This window comes from Drosophila pseudoobscura, chromosome X, assembly GCF_009870125.1.
Source record: "Drosophila pseudoobscura strain MV-25-SWS-2005 chromosome X, UCI_Dpse_MV25, whole genome shotgun sequence".
Classification (NCBI taxonomy): domain Eukaryota; kingdom Metazoa; phylum Arthropoda; class Insecta; order Diptera; family Drosophilidae; genus Drosophila; species Drosophila pseudoobscura.
The window spans coordinates 41,975,685-41,994,660 of NC_046683.1; the positions used below are offsets into that span (position 1 = coordinate 41,975,685).

Sequence of the window (18,976 nt, forward strand, 5' to 3'; positions counted from 1 at the left end):
AATCCACCCCGATACTTAATTTACCATGAATGTTTACAGGGCTTGTACACAAATATGAGTTTTGCGTTCCAAGTATGAGTTTCGGCAGCTATCGATACCTGGCGGTATCGATGTATGAATTTAAATTATTTTATTGTAGATAATATTCATTATTGGATGGCATGTGGCGAAGCTCTACCTTTCTGTTTTCTTTGTTGAGTAATTTAATGAATTAATGTTCTTAATGAGTTCGTTCGATTATGTTCCCTCTCCAGCTTACACACTTTACTCACAGCTTTTTTCAATAGTATCGGTATTATTATAGCGATGTAGAAATCATGTAGATCATTTCATACCTGTGTAGTTGCCATGTAGCGATATGAACTCAGCTTTGTTGACATTTTGACCTTATTTGTTCGATCCATATTCCATCAACAATGGAATGGAAAATGGATTAATTTATCGGACAAAATTATATTTCAGTGCTGAGGGGCCTAGGTAGCTGCAAATACGAAACGGAATATATAAACTGGGAAATACAATTTCCGATAAAAATGAACTTAGTTCGTTCACTGTAGTGAATAGTTCTTTGTTGATAAGTTCGTTCATGAACGACGTATTGTCATAACGACCGGCGAAATTCGAACACAAAACAAAAAAATACGAAAATTGTCCAGTTCTGCAGAAAACAGAAAAAGAGAGATGACGGAAAAATGCAGAGACACTAAGCGTACGGGCATCTACCGCCTCAGTGGGAAAATCACCGACTTGCGGCTGGATATCAAGCTGCGGCACCTGAGCGAGTGGCTGCCAGTCCCGAAGCTGGACTACGCCGGAGCTGGAATCTACAGCACGCCCAGCGCCAGCACCGTAGTAACCGAACGCAATTTCTATGACGACTGCTTTATTTTTGTGCCGATGTGCGACGATCCCATTTTCAGCGAGGGCTTCGGCAAGCAGATCTACTACAACTACTACAATCTGGGCAGAGGCTCGACGCGCTGGAGTTCGAGCTCCCAACGTAGTTACAGCACATTGGTCAATGCCCGGGGAGCCCTCACGCACCAGCCAGAGACGGAGACGGAGCTGGAGCAGGATCGGCCGTCAGAGGCGGAGGCGGAGGCGGACACTGAGACGGAGAGCCAGGCCCCTCAGCCCCAGGAGCTGAACATGTGGAACGAAATCAGCGACGCCAGCCGGGCCTTCTACGCCCTCAACAAGGAGCTGTGCAACGGGTGCACGGCAAACCTGCAGATTGCCTGGCAGCAAAAGTACTTCAGTCGTGCAGAGCTAGAGACCTACAGCCAGGATGCGGACACCTACACTACGCAGCTGCAGCGCCGCTACCACCGCTGGGCCCAGGACATCATAGAGCTGCAGCAGAACCATCTGCAGTTGGAGGAGGAGCAGCAGGAGCTGGCAAAAGAGGAATTGGTGCACGTGCACCGCAGGATACACAAATCGAAGCGCTGTCGCAGTGGGTCGGACACGATGACGTGGTTCCCCAACGGGGGCAGCTCCTCGGCGTCCATGTCCCAGGTATCGGTCATAGAGGATCCGAACTTCGCGGCCCGCACCTGCCTCATCCACACGCTGATCGAAGCGGACGGCGAGGAGCACCTGCCACAGGAGGCGCGCCAGTTCCACGCCGACGGCTTCCAGGTAATGTACGTCTTTGCCGACCTGCAGGAGGACACTCTGCTGGTGACCATCCGGTACTCGCCTGCGCTGGGGCTGGTCTATGTCTATCCGGACTTCACCTGCAGCGCTGACGATATGGACTACGAGGTGGTGATCGACAGAGTCGACGACTGCCGCCAGCTCTACTGCTACGGCTTCCAGAGCGTCACGCCGCTGGAGGCGGTGGGCAGCGAGGAGTGGAGCCTGCAGATGGAGGGCCTGCTCAGTGGAGGGAACTCAGAGCACCAGCAGAGTGAGGAGACGAGCGTGGGGTCAGATGAGGAGTTTCCTGTGCCTCCGAATGCCAGCTCGCAGGACTTACTGGACTACTTCCAGGGACAGCGGTCCCTCACCACGGAGCTACGTATCCTAAGCCACTTCGAGATGCCGCCCAAGCGGATGCGCCGCGTCTCGCTGCTGCTGGAGATACATGAGGCCCAGCACTTCGAGCACCCCAACATCCATGTGCGTTACTACATCCAGCCGCCTCCCCACACCATGGTGGAGACGATGGCGACCGGCAGCAATCCCTTCCCTTTGCGCGGCGCCACTGCCACATGCCTGGGCGCGGGCGACTCCCGTTGTGCCCACCTGGCGCACTGCTGGCAGCTGACGCTGCTCTGCGAGGAGCAGTTCGACCCCATCCACCTGCTCCACGTCTACTTCGAGGTAATCAGCATCGACGGATGGCAGCGCGAACGCTGCGAGGGCTATGCCCACTTCGCCTGCTCCCTGATGGACCCGCTTCCACCGTCGTCCGGCGAAGGCCTGCGACTGCAGTGCACCCGTCCGCTGGGCAGCTGGCTGGACACCCTCAACCGATACTTCATTGGCGGACGCCAGAACTTCGACTTTGTGGCCTACTTCAGGGGCCGTTTCAAGCCCGAATCCAGTCTCCACACGCGCCTCAGTCTGGACACCGCAAAGGCCATGCGGAACACTGGCTCACTGGTTTTCCGCATTCGCAAGCTACAGCAGGGCCAGCCGGAGATGCTGGTACAGCTGAAGATGGACCTGGGCCCGAACAGCAGCGAGGAAAGCGAGACGGACAGGAATAGCACGCTGGACGAGGTGATAGCTGCCTTTGTGCAGGCCAGGGAGCGCATTCGGTCGCTCTTGGGCCACCAAGCCTCGTATTGATAGGACCTCTGCACTCTTCCGCTTCCTTCCATGCGAAAACTAGACTGAGTTAGCCGCTTCGTAGCAGCATTAAGAAATATAATATAAGATTATAAATAATTCATCTGTGATGGAGTCGTAGATGGAATGTGGGCCATTATATTCTGGTCTATACCAGTCCTATCGTACTTTATAGCTCTTTGAAAGGACTTATGTCCTGGACTTATGTATCCGGGCTTTCCTTAAGGATACAACTGATATATTTTCGATCCCAAAATATGGATGGATTTATCTCCAAAGGCACCTGCACCAGAGCACCTTTTGCAGCCACCATTCTCCTGGCACTACTAGTGTATTATTCTTATTATTACTATATGTGGGCCCCTGTATGTTTGGGCTTTTAATGGAAGTTAAGCAGCACTTTGGTGGGACTTATTTCCCAAATCCTGTCAGTAGACTCTCTCAATTTTGAGGCGATATTTTCGATTTCTTGAGGCGGTCCCCTGGTAATACTCCTTGCAGAAGAATAGAACACACTCCGGAGTTAGTTTAGCCATTTTATTTACTACTAATATCACTCAGTGTATATACATAGATTCGTTTCTTGTCTTTTGTCGGGGTTGGTGTGTTTGTGTTTGTGTTTTTTGTGTGCTTGTGTGTGCGTGTGTGTGTGTGTTGTTGTGTGCTTGTGTGTGTGCGTGTGTGGTGTAGATATACATATTATACTATATATCAATATATATATATAGAGGTATAATATCATACAATATTGTGCATTGTATATAACACTAAAAAATGATACAAACAAAAACAAAATTTCACTATCTTTTTACTCTGGTTGTTGTTGTTGTTGGATGTGTGGTTCCTGTTGGAGTTGCACTTAAACCTAAATACTTGCAGCTGTAAGCGGGGGCGCAGGGGAGCGGGACTGGGACTGGGACTGGGACTGGGAAGAGAATGGACTGGGGAGGGGGATTCGGGTGGATACCTATGCTACGGGCAGGTACTGGCGCGATGGCGTCACCAACGGCACTTTGGGTGCCTGGTAATCATAGCCGTTGCCATACTCATTCACGTTGCCGAATCCATTGCCGTTTCCATTTCCAAATCCATTTCCGTTGCCAAATCCATTGCCAAATCCATTGCCGAATCCATTGCCATTGCCATTGCCAATGCCATTGCCGAAGGCTCCATTAGCATTGCCGTAGTAGTCGCTGGACTGCGTCTGCTGGCCACCGAGGTTGGGGGAGCTGAAGAGCTGGCCGTTGGCCCCATCCTTCTGGGGCGTGTAGCTGTAGTCGTCGCCGCTCTGGCCGCTGCCGCGCAGGGGACCGGCCTGCTCAGGGTTGAGGCTCTGCTGGAGGAACTGGAAGCGGTTCTTGTTGCCCAACAGACTGCTGGCATCCACGGCGGGCCTCTGGCCAGCTGCGACCAGGGGCTGGGGCCTGCAGACACACACAAAGATCACACGATAAGGATATCTCCTTCGGAACTCCGGCATGTTGTGCAAAACTTACTCGGGAATGTCCAGATCCAGTTCGGTGATGGGATGGTAGCCGAACTCGTCGGCCGTGTAGCGGGTCTTGTAGCGCTTGCCATCGGCGCCGGTGAAGGAGTACGATCCACTGACCACAAAGGTCTTGTCGTCCTTCAGTTTTCCCACACTGCTCACCTCAATGCCGTTCTGCGTCTTCAGTCTGCGGAGGGAATAGGGAATGGGGAAAGGGCATCGCGGACTTAGTACAGCTGCAGCGATAGACCGATGCGATTGATGCCGTTGTACTCACTCCAACTTGAACTTCTTGCCGGAATTGTAGTTCTGCAGCTTCTCGGTCTTGGCCTTCATCACATCGCCGCTGAAGTGCACCGCCGGCTTGTCGTCGTCAATGTCCTCCGGCAGGGTGTAGATATCGCTGGGATCGTACTTAAACAGATCCAGATTCCGGTCCGTCAGATGCTTCACATCGGCCACCGCCAGCGCCGCAAAGCAGGCCAACAACAACAACTAAAAAATGAAGAGCAGAAAACGGAACGGAAATTAGTCAAACGAAAATCGATCGGGACAAGTCCCTCCATTTATCCACAGATATATCTAAACACATGTCCAAGTCGCACGGCATAAATCACTGACAAAATGGCTGGGCGCTTTTTGCAGTTAATGTTTTAATTTCAGACGAAGTCTTTTGCATTTAGCATTAGCGGCAAATTAATCAAAGTGGCGTGCGCTTTGCCAGCGTTTTGCTGGCGGCTTTGCCAGCGCTGGAGTCGCGCATCAGTCGCGCTGTGGCCGCTTTGTTTTATTTGCCTTGACGTCGTAGTCGTCGCATTGTCTCGCGCGTTTCTTGGGGTTTCTTGTTGTTGCTAGAGCGCCAGCTAATACGTTTATTTGATTTATTTGATTTGGTTATGGGACGAGGCAGTAATGGTTATATGTCTGTTTTTAGTCGCTTCAAGATTTGTCATTCGATGATTTCGCCTCTTTTGACCGCTGAAACGGGGACAGAGCAGCAGCACCTCAAAGTTGATAGATCGATCTCTTAATGGAAAGCAATGGAAAGCCTTCTTTCCACCTGTAAGCTTGGCACTGCAAGCTGTGGAACATATCAGATTCCATTCGAATGGAAGCTTTCATCCTTGTTGCCTTCCATACTGTTAATACAGTCTTCCCTCAATTACATATATAAATTTTCATGGAGTTCCATTCGGAAGGACAATGCAATAAATCTTTTGCGTTTACACTTTCACTGCATCCTTTTTTCACATGCGGCACCATAAAAAAATGTCTCGATTTAGCATCTCTTATTTATATTAATTTTGTCTCTGTTTCTGATTCTGTTTATTTTCTTGTTTTTTTGTCGGTCACTTACAAAGCTCTTCATGTTTCTTTGAGCGGGTTGAGAACAAAAAATTCAAAACGAGGATAACGGAGGCTGAACGGATCTGGCTTTGAGAGAAATTCCACTTTCAGCTGGTAAGCTGTTCCGGTGCGCACAGATTCTAGCAAATAAATACAACCGATGGCACCGTCTCGTTTCCTTTTATACTCGTGTGAGCGGCGCGCGGTTTGCCGGAGAACGAGAAAACGAAAAAGAAGCAGTGGCGAAGCAGAAGCAGCAAGCAGCAAGCGAAGACGAACCGGACAATGTGCTGCCTCGCGCTGCTTTTCTGCTTGAATTACCTATGCTTTGAATGTTTTTCTTGTGTTGTTGATGCTGGCCAGAGCTTTGTTCTTGTGCTTCTTGTGATTCTTTCTACGCCGTCTTCATGCTGCATGTGATTCTGTTCTGCGACGCGTCTGCTGTGGCATTATGTTGATAGCGATGTTTAATTGATTACCTTATTTAATCAACTGCTTCATTCTTCTGCCTGCAGCTTGCACTGCTTCTAGTGCTGCAAGTACTGCTTGCTGTTATGCTAATTCTGCAAGTACTTCTTTTTCTACTGTTTAATGGGAAATTTCTATCCTAAACTGTTTGCTGTTTCTTATGCTTCTCTTATCAATGCTTTGTCGCTCTCACTACTCTTTGTGCTGCTTGTTTTCCGTTTCTGTCAATGCTATCAATTCTGCTTGGCAGATGCCGACGCGTCGCCCTGTCTCTGCCACTCGTAGAATGATGTCTGCGTTTGTCGTTTGTCATCTGTCAGTGAGACGGGGGGAGGGAGGGATTAGGCTGGCAGGTGGGCAGGGGGGTTGGGGGGCTAATCACCCATCCATCCATCCATCTATGAATCTGACCTGAAGATGTAACTGTTTAGGGCCGGCCATCGTTGTTGTTGGGCGGTTTTTGTGTGCCTCGATCACCGTGGACAGTTCCGACGGACCCCGCATGGAAATCTGGTTTCGGACAACAAAATTAGAAAACCGCCATCATCGAATTAGCATACACGTTTAATGATGGCTTTTTTCGCCTCTTTTTTTGGCGTGAGTATCGCCGTCTATCTGCCCGAATCCGTACGAATACGAGTATACATATGCGTAAATTTAAATCTACGTTAATTTTTTATAAAGCATGGAATACGAGTCAATATAAGACACATACATACTAACGGAGATAGGGGTTAGGGTGGAGCAGAGTGAAGTGGAGTGGAGTGGAACCTGCACGGAGACTGATAAAATATGCGTTGATTCACGATTAACGATTAGTCCAGGTACCAGTTTCAGCGGACACTGGACCGTAAACAGTAAACCGTGGATCGTGGACCGTGGACCGTGGACCCCCTCCTGCGGATCCAAACTTCGGATAACTCTGTTGAATGAACCAAAGCGTTCCAATGCTGATTCTAATTCTGAGCAAGAGATCGGAGATCGAAGATGGGCGATTTGTGTACACTTAGCATATTTTATCTATCATCGTGATGATGATCATGATGATCATCATCATCAGATGGTGACTGTGATTACGATCAGCGTCCAAGAGACACCATTCTCATATGGTAATGGTCTCAAATCTCGTTCAGCCTTCGCTTAATTAGCCGTTCCGTTTCGGGCTTATCATATTTATCAACACTTCGGTTCTCTTCTACAATCCGGCGGCTCTCATATCGGATCGCAGTCTCTCTACGAGTATGCCAATTCCTAAGTCTTGGCTACCGCTAATCATTGCAACCGACCCACAGGGTCAAATTCATTCCAGTATGCTACGTTCATTGGAGAGGCTTTTTGGCCTTTGTCTGGGGAGTCATTCAAGTTCTTAAATCATCTGAATATTAGTTGTTGTACTTGCAGTATTGGCCATAAATACATGTATGTATGTGGATTCCTGTTTCATTGATAATTATGAATAGGCCGTAATACCATACCAATTGATGTCCAATTTTCAAGTCTCTTAAAACCATAGCCATTCGTTGTTGTGGGGGGTACTTTTGGGTTCTTCAGAGGGAGTGAGTCCTTGGCATCAAAAAATCTGATGGCTTCGGATCGGACAGCGACGGAGAGTGGAACAGAATTGGAACTAGACAGAAATCGAATGGATGGGATTGGAATCAAACCGGACCGGACACGCAGCTCTAATGATAATCGCTAATGGTGCCTCTAATTTAAGTTTTATGCTTAATAACTTAAACGAATGCCGCACGGCATTCATTTTTCGTCTACAAGCGACGAAACCCCCAAAAGCCTTAGAGCGTCAAAGCACAAAAGCCCCAACCCCACCAGCAGAAGCAGAAGTAGAAGCAGAGATCTCCGGCTCTGTGCCGTGGCGAGATTCTTCTTCTGGTAACGCGCTGATCTGCTTGGCTAATGAAAACGTTTTGGCCATTTCAACAGCTTGTCAGCAGTGTCTGTCCGTCCGTCCGTTGATGATGGCTTTTGCCTTGGAAAATATCTGTATTCATGCTATATGTAGTATGTCTTTGATATCGGATTTGCATGCATACACGCTTGCATACACGCCCCAAAACAAATATTGGAGTGGAGTGGAGTGGAGTGATTAGACATGATGTCTCACTTAGCCCCAAAACGAGTTCTCTCACTGTCCGCCCAGGGGAGTGGCAGTGGCCCCTCGTCTGACTCATCAACATCATCGTTAAAGTCGTGTTCAATCGGTATCATCTGCCAACAGCTGCGGCTGTTGCCTAAAAGTCCCGTCGCCGGTAAAAGCCTTTGTGTCGCTGCATACGCCGGATAAATTATCATCAATTTTTACTTCATTTTGAGATTTGCATAGCGAAAAGAAAGTGTTTCATTTGGTCTTGTTTTTGTCCCCTAATTTTTATTGTTATCGATTTTTGTGCGTTGTTTTACGAGTATATCTTTGGCAAATTAACAGATCGAACAACTTGTTACGCAGCCCCCAGTTCCCTCGTTTCGCAGTCCGTTTGAAATTTTGCCGATTTTCAGATTCGTTCCCACCTGCGATTTGAGAGTATTTTGGCTTTGACCGCCAATTGGTTGCTGTTTCTGTACCTGATCTGTACCCTTGTTAATCATAACCCTTAGTTCGCTAGTCAGTACTTAACGATAATGATGTAAGTATTCCCACAATTTGGAGACTAATTTATCGTTCAAATTAATATCGCATATATCCACATATATCATATATCATATGGCTGTCATAGGAATAAGCCATAATACTTGAATATTTTGATCTGTCTCTGGCAGAGAGTATTCAAAGCTTCGGCCCGACCCTTCCCTTCTTGTTTTCGTGTGTATTTTTCCAAAACAATAAAGAAAGAGCAGAAAAAAGTAGGTATAAAATAAATAAATAAATTAGCAATTATAAGGAAACAGAAACGAGATTTCCAAGAAACCAAAACACTCTATTCTGTTCTGTTCTGTTCTGTTCTGTTCTGTTCTGTTCTGTTCTGCTCTGTGCGGTTCTGTTCTGTTTGATTCAGTTAAGACTCCCTTCTCCTTCTTCTGCGGAATCGACTGGAAACGATTCGATAAACTGCCCTTGGGAGGCACTGCGGGATCCATTATGCTAAAATCATGTTAGCTCGAGAGCTATGGCTGCGGCTGTGGCATGAAGAAAACACTGAAATCAGGCCCTAAATTTGAACAGCATGACTAAGAATCATCAGCGGAGACGATCATTGAGCGTCAAACTGCGCAATGGCTCTTCTGATCATCAAAATATGCCAGACGAGAGGCCGCCTTATGAAGATCTCATATGTATATCCATGAATAACATAGATTTTTCTTAGAAATTATCCTGCAAGCAGTACATCGGATAAATCCGAGGCCTTGGTTTTCCGTTCACAAGAAATCGATCAAGATTTTTGGAATGCTAACCGCGGATTTTTCTCTAGACAGACATTTTAGTGTGTATCCCATTGATTCTAGAACTAAATCATATCTGATATGATATCGATCGCTGGGAACACTATACCCCCATGCTCACACTTTGGAGCTGGTTCACAGGTTCAGCTCTGACGCTGTCCGTATTGCTGTCCGATCCGTCCGAGACTCATTTGCATGGGGACACATGCACGAGCTCCATTCCCCTCCCAAGCGTTCTGTCTTATCGGAGCATCTTGATTTCTTGTAGGTGGCGGAGGTGACAGAGCGATTCTGGATTTGGCGAGTGCGGGTTGTCGTTATTGGAGCATGTCCAGGGCGATGATTGAATTTGAATGGAATAATCATAAAAGCGATCTGTTATGGCTGCATGTGGTGCCCCGCTGCCGTTCCCAGCCCACCCCTGAGTCCAACGGGGGCTCCGAATCTGAATGTGAATTAGAGATCTGGTTACCTGCTAGGGTGGCTGCTGCTGTCTTTTGTCGACAGCAGTTCCAAGCCATAAATAATAAGTGGCTAAATCATATTTTATGGCCAACTTAAGGAAATACTCGCACAGCTACAGTTCGGCAACTGCCAAATATTCATTCTTCGCGTCGAGAATCGAATCCAAATCCGAATCCGAATCCGAGTCCCATCCCAGCCAAGCGACAAGACAATCCGGACGGGCGTTCCAACTAAATCGAGTTGCGATCAGGTTCTCTGTGGTCTTTGACCGGTTATGCATATTTCCCCGAGCCACCAGCACCAGCGCCAGCTCAGCACCACTGCCTATCGAGCAAACGCTCCTTTTTATGGCTCTTTTCTACAATCTTTTTTTAGGGGTTTTTATTCAGTTTTTTTCAGTTTTATTTTATATTTTTTCCATTTTTTCTATTTTTTTTGTGTGTTGTGTTATAGCCAACAAATAAATAATCAATGCAAATTTGCATAGTTTAAATAGAAAGCTAAACACGTTTTGCTTTTACCCCGAAAACGTAAAGTTTTCTGCCTCTCTGTCAGTCGGTTCCCCGGTTCCCTGGTTTCCTGTTGTCCCCCTATTCGATTGTCTTTGTCCATCTGTCCATCGTGATTGATGATCCATCCCTACGACTCTTTTTATTGATCTTTGTAGATTCTGCTGAATTTCTTCAAGTATAGTAACTACGACCAGTTTTTATTGTAGCTTTTATTTTGGGCTCAGTGGAGTCTTAAGTTCCCGAACGTAATATCGTATCTATTGACATTTTGTATGCATACACTGCGTTTCAGTAATGAAATGAAGAATATTTGCCTTAAGTGTTTCAGATGTATTTGGTTAAAGTCTCCGTGGATTGAATCTCGTCCAATTCAAGCTGCTCGTTTCAAGGGTTCTCTGTCTTTCTTTAGAAAGATATTTGTGCGGTAACCCTGTTTTCCACTCCCACTTAGGTATACATCGAAACATGGAAGGGGGAACCAGGGCTATGCATCTGTCAAGGCGAGTTTTAGGTAAATTTTCTTTGACTACATCGATGTTCCAGATTTGATCGGGCAGCTAAGAGAATTTGGGGATACTTGTGCTACAAGAAACATGTATTAATGAATGGAAGCGAGTCAAAAAGCGAAACAAAGACAGTACTCACTCAGGGAGGAACAGAAGAAAGAAACAGGAAACAGGATACGAGATACAGGATTAAGTACAGGTGAAGGAAAGTGCATTACTGCACAAGATTGAGCCTCGACATCAGGATTTTATAGAACACGCCACGCGAAAATATTTTCGACAGGAAAAATCCAGTGCACAAAACCACAATTATTTCCCCAACGCCGATTTCACGTTGAGGTTGCGGGCGACCCTCTTCGTCCACCAGATCATACTCCACCATCCGCGGCTCATCCCCATCCTCCTCCACCAGTTGGGGCTCCTGCTCGCACTCGGGGTCCACCTGCTCGTCCTCCTCCTGCTCTTCCTGCACCACTTCAGTCCGACGTTCGCGTTTCTTCAAGGCATAAATCAATGGGACAGTAACCGCTGTGGCCAGTCCAATGATCACAAATCTTTTCATTTTGAATAATTGTATAGAGTAATTGCTAAACAACTATATTTCAATTTGTAACGAAACAGCTCCGATGATTAGTATGACTAAAAACCAAAGGTTTCCTAGTGCATTAAAATACCAGCCTACTTTGACATGAAGTACTACGATTTTTAGTAAAGTAACCAGATGCTTACTCAACACTCAACACCTGTTCTACAGTTACAAACACTGGCACTGTGCTGATAAACTGAAAGGAAAATTTCATAGTAAACGGAAATTCAGTTTTAGTGAAGTTAAATATAATTTAAAAACGTATTTACAAGTAATTTGAATGCAGCCAATATTGAATCTACATAAACATGAAACCATTTGAAACACTGACAATATTTCATTTAAATACGAAATACATATATATAAATTCGTATTGGTATATTCTCACTCTTGGAGCATTTTATTTAATGGCATACATATTTAAATCTAAGTTTCTCTGGGTGTACTGTGGGCCATTAAACTATGCTGGTCCAGAACCCAAATCGAAGTCCCGCCGAACCAGAATTCGAGTTCTGGCTTGGGAGGAAGAAAACGCATAAAAACGAGGCCCGATTGCCGCTGCCACCATTTAAGGCTGTCGTTCAATTAACTCTGGCTCACTAATTCCATTAAAAGTTTTATGGGGATTATAAATCACCGATTTCGATGCTACATCCCGATCCGAGCCGAGAAAAGTCAATAGAACTCTGTTGATCCATCTAATTAATAGATCCTATTCGTATACGTGTGCGTATTCGTATTCGTATTCGTATTCATAGTATTCCCATTCGAGTTTCGAGTTTACGAGTTGTTTATTTAATAATTTATCTGAGTTTTCCGCAACGATCAGTCCGGTCAACGCTAAGCGGGTTTTTTCTGTCTTGTTAGCATTTTGTGTGTAGAAAAGCTAAAAATAGCCAATGGAATATACATACGAGTACAATTAAAAATTCAACAGATTTCGTCCAGCTGGGGTCCAGCTTAAGCCGCGCCAAGGGCAACCAACGACTGAGAAGTGTGTCAGTCAGCAACATGGAGAAGGCAACATTCCCTTCACGTATCCATGGACTAGATATAACAATAGAATTACAAATGATTCTATCAATCGGAGTTATTGAAAACTCTATAGAAAAATTAGCTTAACTTTTAGTGAGAACAGAAACAGGTATCGTTTAAGGTGGTACATTCGTTGTACTATCCGTAGAACTACTGTTGGTCGAAATAGGTGGACATGGGAACTGGAGCTATTTATGTGGGAAATCAGATAAAATACAAACCATTACTGCCAATAATACGAGAGATGAGCCATCCCCCATGCCCATGCCAGACACCTTTACCCATCCAACGAAACATGGTATATATGAATGAAACATTGATGATCTGATCCGATCAATCGGATTGGGAATCATTCAAATAATTCCGTTACGCTTCTGCTGCCAGCAACGGCACTGTCACTGACGCTAACGCTGACTCTGACTCTGACTCTGAAGCTGAAGCTAAAGCAGTCGGCGAAGACGCCCCGCGGAGCGAGAAGATAGTCAAAAGACAAATCGAAGACACTTGCTCCACTTCTGCTTACATACGGCGCAGACTGCGCGACTCCACTGCTGTCTCACTGCCGTCACTCTGCCTTGGCTCTGAGTCTCTCGCACTGGCACACTGTGACGCCGGGAGAGGATGAGGTTGAGGCGTGAGAGAGTGGCAGCGCGTGCGCGTCTCTGCGGGGTACAGTTAGACAGACATGCGCCAATACTAATTCTTTGATTAAAGAGTGTGACAGTGTGCGTGTGCTTTGTGTGGTCCAGCGACGCGTGCGGCGCATGCGCAGCGTTTTTGTATACCCTGCACTCGAAGAGCATATTAGGGTACATCAGATTTGTGTAACAGCCTGAAGGAAGCACTATCCGAATCTGGATATGATCGGATCTTTATTATAGCTAGAATGAAGTAAACGATTTCCATTTGTAGAGTTCCCTGCGCTCACACTCTTCCTCGAAGAGCGTGCGCCCCCTGGCAGAGTGAGCGGCGTTTACGTACAATTACGTATAAAGTACATAAGCTAGATAAATTATAAGCTTACATATATCTTTATGCATCTATGCCGACTGAGTACGAGGTATTAGTATAGTCGTGGACGTGTGTCGCGAATCACAACCGACCGACTGGTTTTATTTTTGTCGATTGATTGTGTTGTTTTTATATACTGATTTGATCTCCATCTTCGTATCCATCTAGCACACGGTAACAGGTAACAGGCGATGGCTGGGATAGGGTTTTTACCGCTTCATGTCTTTCTACTCCTCTCCTAATCTAATATCTGTTTAGTAAAAGTATGTATGTAAATATACCCTTGCAGAAGAGGGTGCTATGACTGTCATGGTGTCACAGAGTGATTATGGTATATGGATAACTGTATCATATATTTATGCACACATATTGTATCATAGATCAACATTTTGTAATTTGATTAATTTTGTAAAATTTACAATATCCTACTCGTGTCTCTCATCATTCGTCCGGTGTGCAAGGGTATCAAATGCCTCGGCTCCCGAAAACCGAATGCCTGCCTTTCTGGGTATCGATTGTGTTGTTTCGATCCCATCATAATTTGCACCTGCACGAGAATCGCACTCGCAAATTAGCTGTGGGGGAAACGTCGAGGCTGAAGAACGGATGGCAAAACAGTCAAAGCAAAAAGTGTATGCACCACACAATGAAAACAAAGAACTCGTTCCCCCAAGGGGGAATTTGCGACATGAAATATTTTCTAGATTTACAGATCTGCAACAATATCACTCATCTAGAAACCACAGAGTTACTTGGATGGAAATCGGTCAAAAGTCTACTTAAAGTGGGAACTTAAAGGCGGGACACTGATGGCAAATAATTATTATTTAGACTTCGAATTTAGCTTAGAATTCCGAAAACTCCCTAGGCTTCAGGATAAAATTGGCGAGCAGTTGATGATAGAAGCTCTGATACAGTGGAAACAAAAGCGAAAAGGGAAAAACTTAGAGAGCCTATAGCTTGCCAAATTGGAATAATTAAAAAAAAAATAAGCACCGAATCAATCGTCAATCACAAAAGCGGTCATGAGACTTCTATGCGGCACTGTAGACGTCAGGCCATATGTCCAATGAGAAGAAAACACGTTTGACCATTAACGATGGCTGACTTTCATTAGATAGATGGCCAAAATCCAGTTCCCCTTCTCCATTACTGAGTGGGTGCCATAGGTAGCATCATCATCATCATCGTCATCATCGGACACAAGCCCGAATCTAAATCCGAGTTCTATTTGGATCCAAGCTGGCTGAGATCAGAGACATTTCCGCTTACTTAGGCGCAACAATTTAAAAATTGACAGCTCCGCGATTGCCAATTAATCTTTTTATACCAATCCCCCCCAATCCGAAGCCGATTGCGAATGCGAATGAGGAGAGGAGAACTGAATCAGATGGCAGAAACCCATAAACCAAATCCAGATAAATTGCTATAAATGTCTTTTCGAGTCAAGTTCATAAATTAGCTCGAATCAATATCGAGAGAGGCCACAAACCAGAAGAAGTCAGATTCTGGTTTCCCATTCTCCCAGTGCATTGAAGTAGACTTTTTTGGGGGGGAACTTCGTGCCCCCACAAAGTCCTGTCATACGATACTGTACGTGGCATAGCCTTACACCCCCTTCTAATAAAAAGACCAGAGCAAATAATATTCTTTGTGTAACTCTGTTTTCCTCTGCCACTGTAATAGATATCGATACAGGGTGGAGGAAACCAGCTCTGAGCGTTTAATTGGTAGCTAGATGGCATCTCTCAATTCAACAGGGCTATAACACAGGACTGCAGCATCTTTCAGATCTCGGTGAGCCAGGCTGTTGAAACCAAAGCTGCAACAAACATTTAAGGCTGAATGATTTACTACTAAAAAGTCAAAGTCAGAACTCACTCAGAAACGCAAATACTGATACTCTGCCGGTCCGAGCCAAGAAAAAATGATTTCGTAAAACTTTTCAGTGCACAGCACGTTATGGACGATCAGTGCAACGTATACAAAGCTAAACATATAATCCCAGTCTTCAGGTTGCAGCCGATTGGCCCGATTCCCGAGCTCATTCTCCACACCCTCAGGCACAGGCACACGCACAGGCACAGGCAGAGGCACAGGAACAAGAACAGGAACACCCACATCCTCATCTTCTTCTTCCTCCTGTACGACAACAGCTGGATTCATTGTCTTCATCAGGACGTAGATAATTGCAGCACATACGATTTCAAACATATCCATTCTGAGCAATTGGTAAGCGCAAATGAATTTTTGAATTTGTCACAAATTAAGCCAAAGGCCTCTCGTTTTTCGTTTATCGTTTATTTTCACAGAAATGAGAGTACTAGCCTACTGGTGCTACAACTTAAACTGAAAACATCCTGTGCGGATCCTACGTACGTTCATAACCCCACACACATCTAACAAAGAAGAAACCCGTCGAAATGATGAGGCCTCCTTATTTCGCCTTCAATTCCATTCCATTCCTTTCAAGATTGTTATTCCATAAGGGCTAAGAAATAAGGGGCAGACGCAGTGGAGCAGTGGATGGATACGTCGATTGTTCAAGGATGTGTTACAAACACATGGCAGATGGCAGCTCTTTCGTCATCCAAAATGAAACTACATTCTGGATCTGCGTCATCGTGGCGTTCTTACGCGTTGAATTATTCAGTTGCGTCATGAGATTAATTAACGAGCAGCGATTTGGAGATCTACAGATTTGCTTTGGCTAATTGAATCTATCGGAGGCGATGGGGTGAAAGGTGCTCCTGCCGCGAATTCTGTTTTTATTTTTGTCATTTTTTATTTGGCCAATGCGGAAGCAGCAAGCGATTTGTTAGCCTTAAACAATTGCAATCAACTATGGAGCGATCGCATGGGCTAAAAGCATTCATCAATCAGTGGAGCGTGTGGGGAAGCTGTCGACCCGCTTTGTGTCTCTCGCCTCGTATCGCCCACACAAAATGTGGCAGAGGCATTCCTTGCCTTTGTCCAAGCGGGAGCTGAAATTTTCAGAAAGGGGAATACCTTAATAACGAAAAGGAACATTTTTAAGCATTTTCTGCCCATTAAGGGGGGTAGGATTCTGCTCCAACTTGTGCAGGCAACTGTCAGGCGACGTTTTTCCTACCCCATCCCATTAGATCCGCTGGCGTCTCGTTTATTGTGTGCAACTTTTCCAAACAACGTAGCATATTTGCAGGCAGTGTAAAGTGTACGAATCTAGAGTCTGCCATGCGAGCTGGTATGGTTGGTATCTGTAGTTGACCGTGTAGAAATGTAAGGTGTGGTATGTGGTAGTTTGTCTCAGCTCTGGTCATCGCTTATGGACTCTAGGATCTTGGTAGGCAGCTGGCCTAGTAGTAGATCAATCGCCGGGCAATCTGGCGCGGCTTCTTGAAGTATTCTTTCACCAGCTTGGGACACATCAAATGGGACCGTGGCTCCCAGGAATTGAACTCCTCGGAGTAGTGCTTCCACTTGAGAAGAAACTCTGTGCGACCGCCTCGTCTGCGCTGGTCTATGATCATCTCCACCTCAAAGACCGCCAGCTCCTGTTTATTCACTGTCCCTGGGGCAACGACAACGGGCTCTTCTGTCGTTTGGCTCATTGGGGTAGAGCGCCTGGCTCTCTGGGGCTCTTGAGTCCCGCTCACGAGAACTCGGCGGGCCTTAGGCATTTTTCCTGGGGGATTCCGTTGATTTCACTTGATAAATCGACTCCCGAACTTAATTCGTATCCCCCTCTCTCGACGCGTTTTCAGTCCTTAGATTTTAGCTTTAATTTTAAAAATTTACAAAATTTTAAAATTATCCCAATGGAAAAATACTGACAGGTTTATATCTGATACCAAAAATCAAATGGGACTATTTTATTTGAAGTTCCAGTGCTTTGACATAAGCATGTATCAAACTACAATAAAGTGGCATGCCCCTGGCCCAGTGAAGTACGAGTATTCCCCACATTGAGGTACTACGTGTTCTACCCGCCTTCTATATTTTAGTTGGCGCTCTCTGTAGCAGCAGAGTTAGACACAGACTTAGACCAGAGAGACCCTGGTCCGACCCGGCAATTAACCTGGCAATCCAAAGACAGCCGAAGCTCTTTGCTCTCGCTGGATCGGATGGTACTGAAGAGCGATCATCCTCACGAGATCTGACCAGGAATTTGAGCTCCTCCTGATTTACTGAACAATCAGTAGGCATGGGAGACTATATCTTGTCTGTCAAAGGAGCCACAGACTTTTGGTTCAGGCCAAAGCTGCACATCAATTATATGTTACCACCAGGTCCCATGCGATGTTTGGGCATTTTCCACCACATTCCGATATCAAGCCCCAAGAAGTACTTCACCTCCATTAACGAAATACTGCCCCTATAGTATTTGGTGCCCCCCCCAATTAAATGCAACGTGTAAATAATATTTTGTTAATCCTGTTTCCACTTCAACTTAAAAATATATCGAAACATGCAAGTGAAAAGCAGGACTTGCATTTTGATTGGTGGATTGAATCAATGGCATCTCGGAATTGAAGTTTGCATTACTGCAAAGGCTGCATACGCTCGAGGAAAATAATCATGATTTTATAAAAGATTTCACGAGAATACAGCCGTTTCACGACCAGTGCAGCGCACACAATCGAAATGAAACGGGCCAGCTCCATGGCCTCATACTCAGGCATCTCCACATTCTCCAGATCCAGATCCTCCTCCTCCTCCTCCTCCTGAGCCAGCTCGGACGACTGGAGGTGTTTCTTCAAAGCGTAGATCAATGGGACAGTAACCACAGTGGCCAATCCAATGATGGCGAGTTTTTCCATTCCGAATAATCTGAATAATTGGTATACAAATATATCTGAATTTGTAACGAATCAAGTTCCGTCTGATTTTGACTAAACCCAAGGGTTACTCATAACATAGATCTCTCCAGCAACTCAGAGCAGTCGGTTTGCGAGTTGAGGGATCTGGTCTGCTTTTCAGGCTTTAAGAACGCGCCTGTTTTAGCGAAAACAACCAGTGGATGATTGGAGCATTCTTGTGGGGATGGCTTAACATGTAACAGAGAAGGAACAATCAATTGGAAAGTTATTTAATACTTGATAAGCGGTACCCCAGTCCAAGTCTTGTGTGTCCATATAGATCCATCATTGAGGGGTAGTGGCGCTCAAAAGAGGGCTTTGCCAGACTGACAGGTGACTGGCAATCAGCACATAGTCCCTTCTAGAATTCGACCTCCAAGCAAACTTTCAGGCTGCCATTTTAATATGGAGTCGGGCGAAATTACCATTGCTTATTGCTTATATAACCATACATATTCGCAATTTGCATCGAGATCCAGATAAAACAAAAAAACAACAGATTACAAACTTCGGATAACTGA

General features: G+C 45.6%; 2 protein-coding genes and 1 long non-coding RNA gene across 3 annotated transcripts; 1 reads left to right on the forward strand and 2 right to left on the reverse strand.

Moving 5' to 3' along the window:
- Positions 1 to 480: 480 nt before the first annotated feature.
- Mks1 (Meckel syndrome, type 1) lies at positions 481 to 2,902 on the forward strand. The gene has a single exon (XM_001355334.4). It carries the CDS (start codon positions 682 to 684, stop codon positions 2,797 to 2,799), a length of 2,118 nt encoding a protein of 705 aa, XP_001355370.3. The 5' UTR covers positions 481 to 681; the 3' UTR covers positions 2,800 to 2,902.
- A 420-nt stretch (positions 2,903 to 3,322) lies between these two features.
- Positions 3,323 to 5,801, reverse strand: Cpr11A (Cuticular protein 11A). Its single transcript, XM_001355333.4, has 4 exons — positions 5,646 to 5,801; positions 4,566 to 4,783; positions 4,296 to 4,475; positions 3,323 to 4,223 (listed from the first exon to the last, which is right to left on the reverse strand). Exons 1-4 carry the CDS (start codon positions 5,655 to 5,657, stop codon positions 3,767 to 3,769), a joined length of 867 nt encoding a protein of 288 aa, XP_001355369.4. The 5' UTR covers positions 5,658 to 5,801; the 3' UTR covers positions 3,323 to 3,766.
- Positions 5,802 to 10,667: 4,866 nt separating this feature from the next.
- LOC6902016 (uncharacterized) lies at positions 10,668 to 11,639 on the reverse strand. The gene is made up of 2 exons (XR_004470401.1): positions 11,122 to 11,639; positions 10,668 to 11,058 (listed from the first exon to the last, which is right to left on the reverse strand). It is a non-coding gene; the product is annotated as an uncharacterized lncRNA (long non-coding RNA).
- Between the last annotated feature and the right edge of the window lie 7,337 nt (positions 11,640 to 18,976).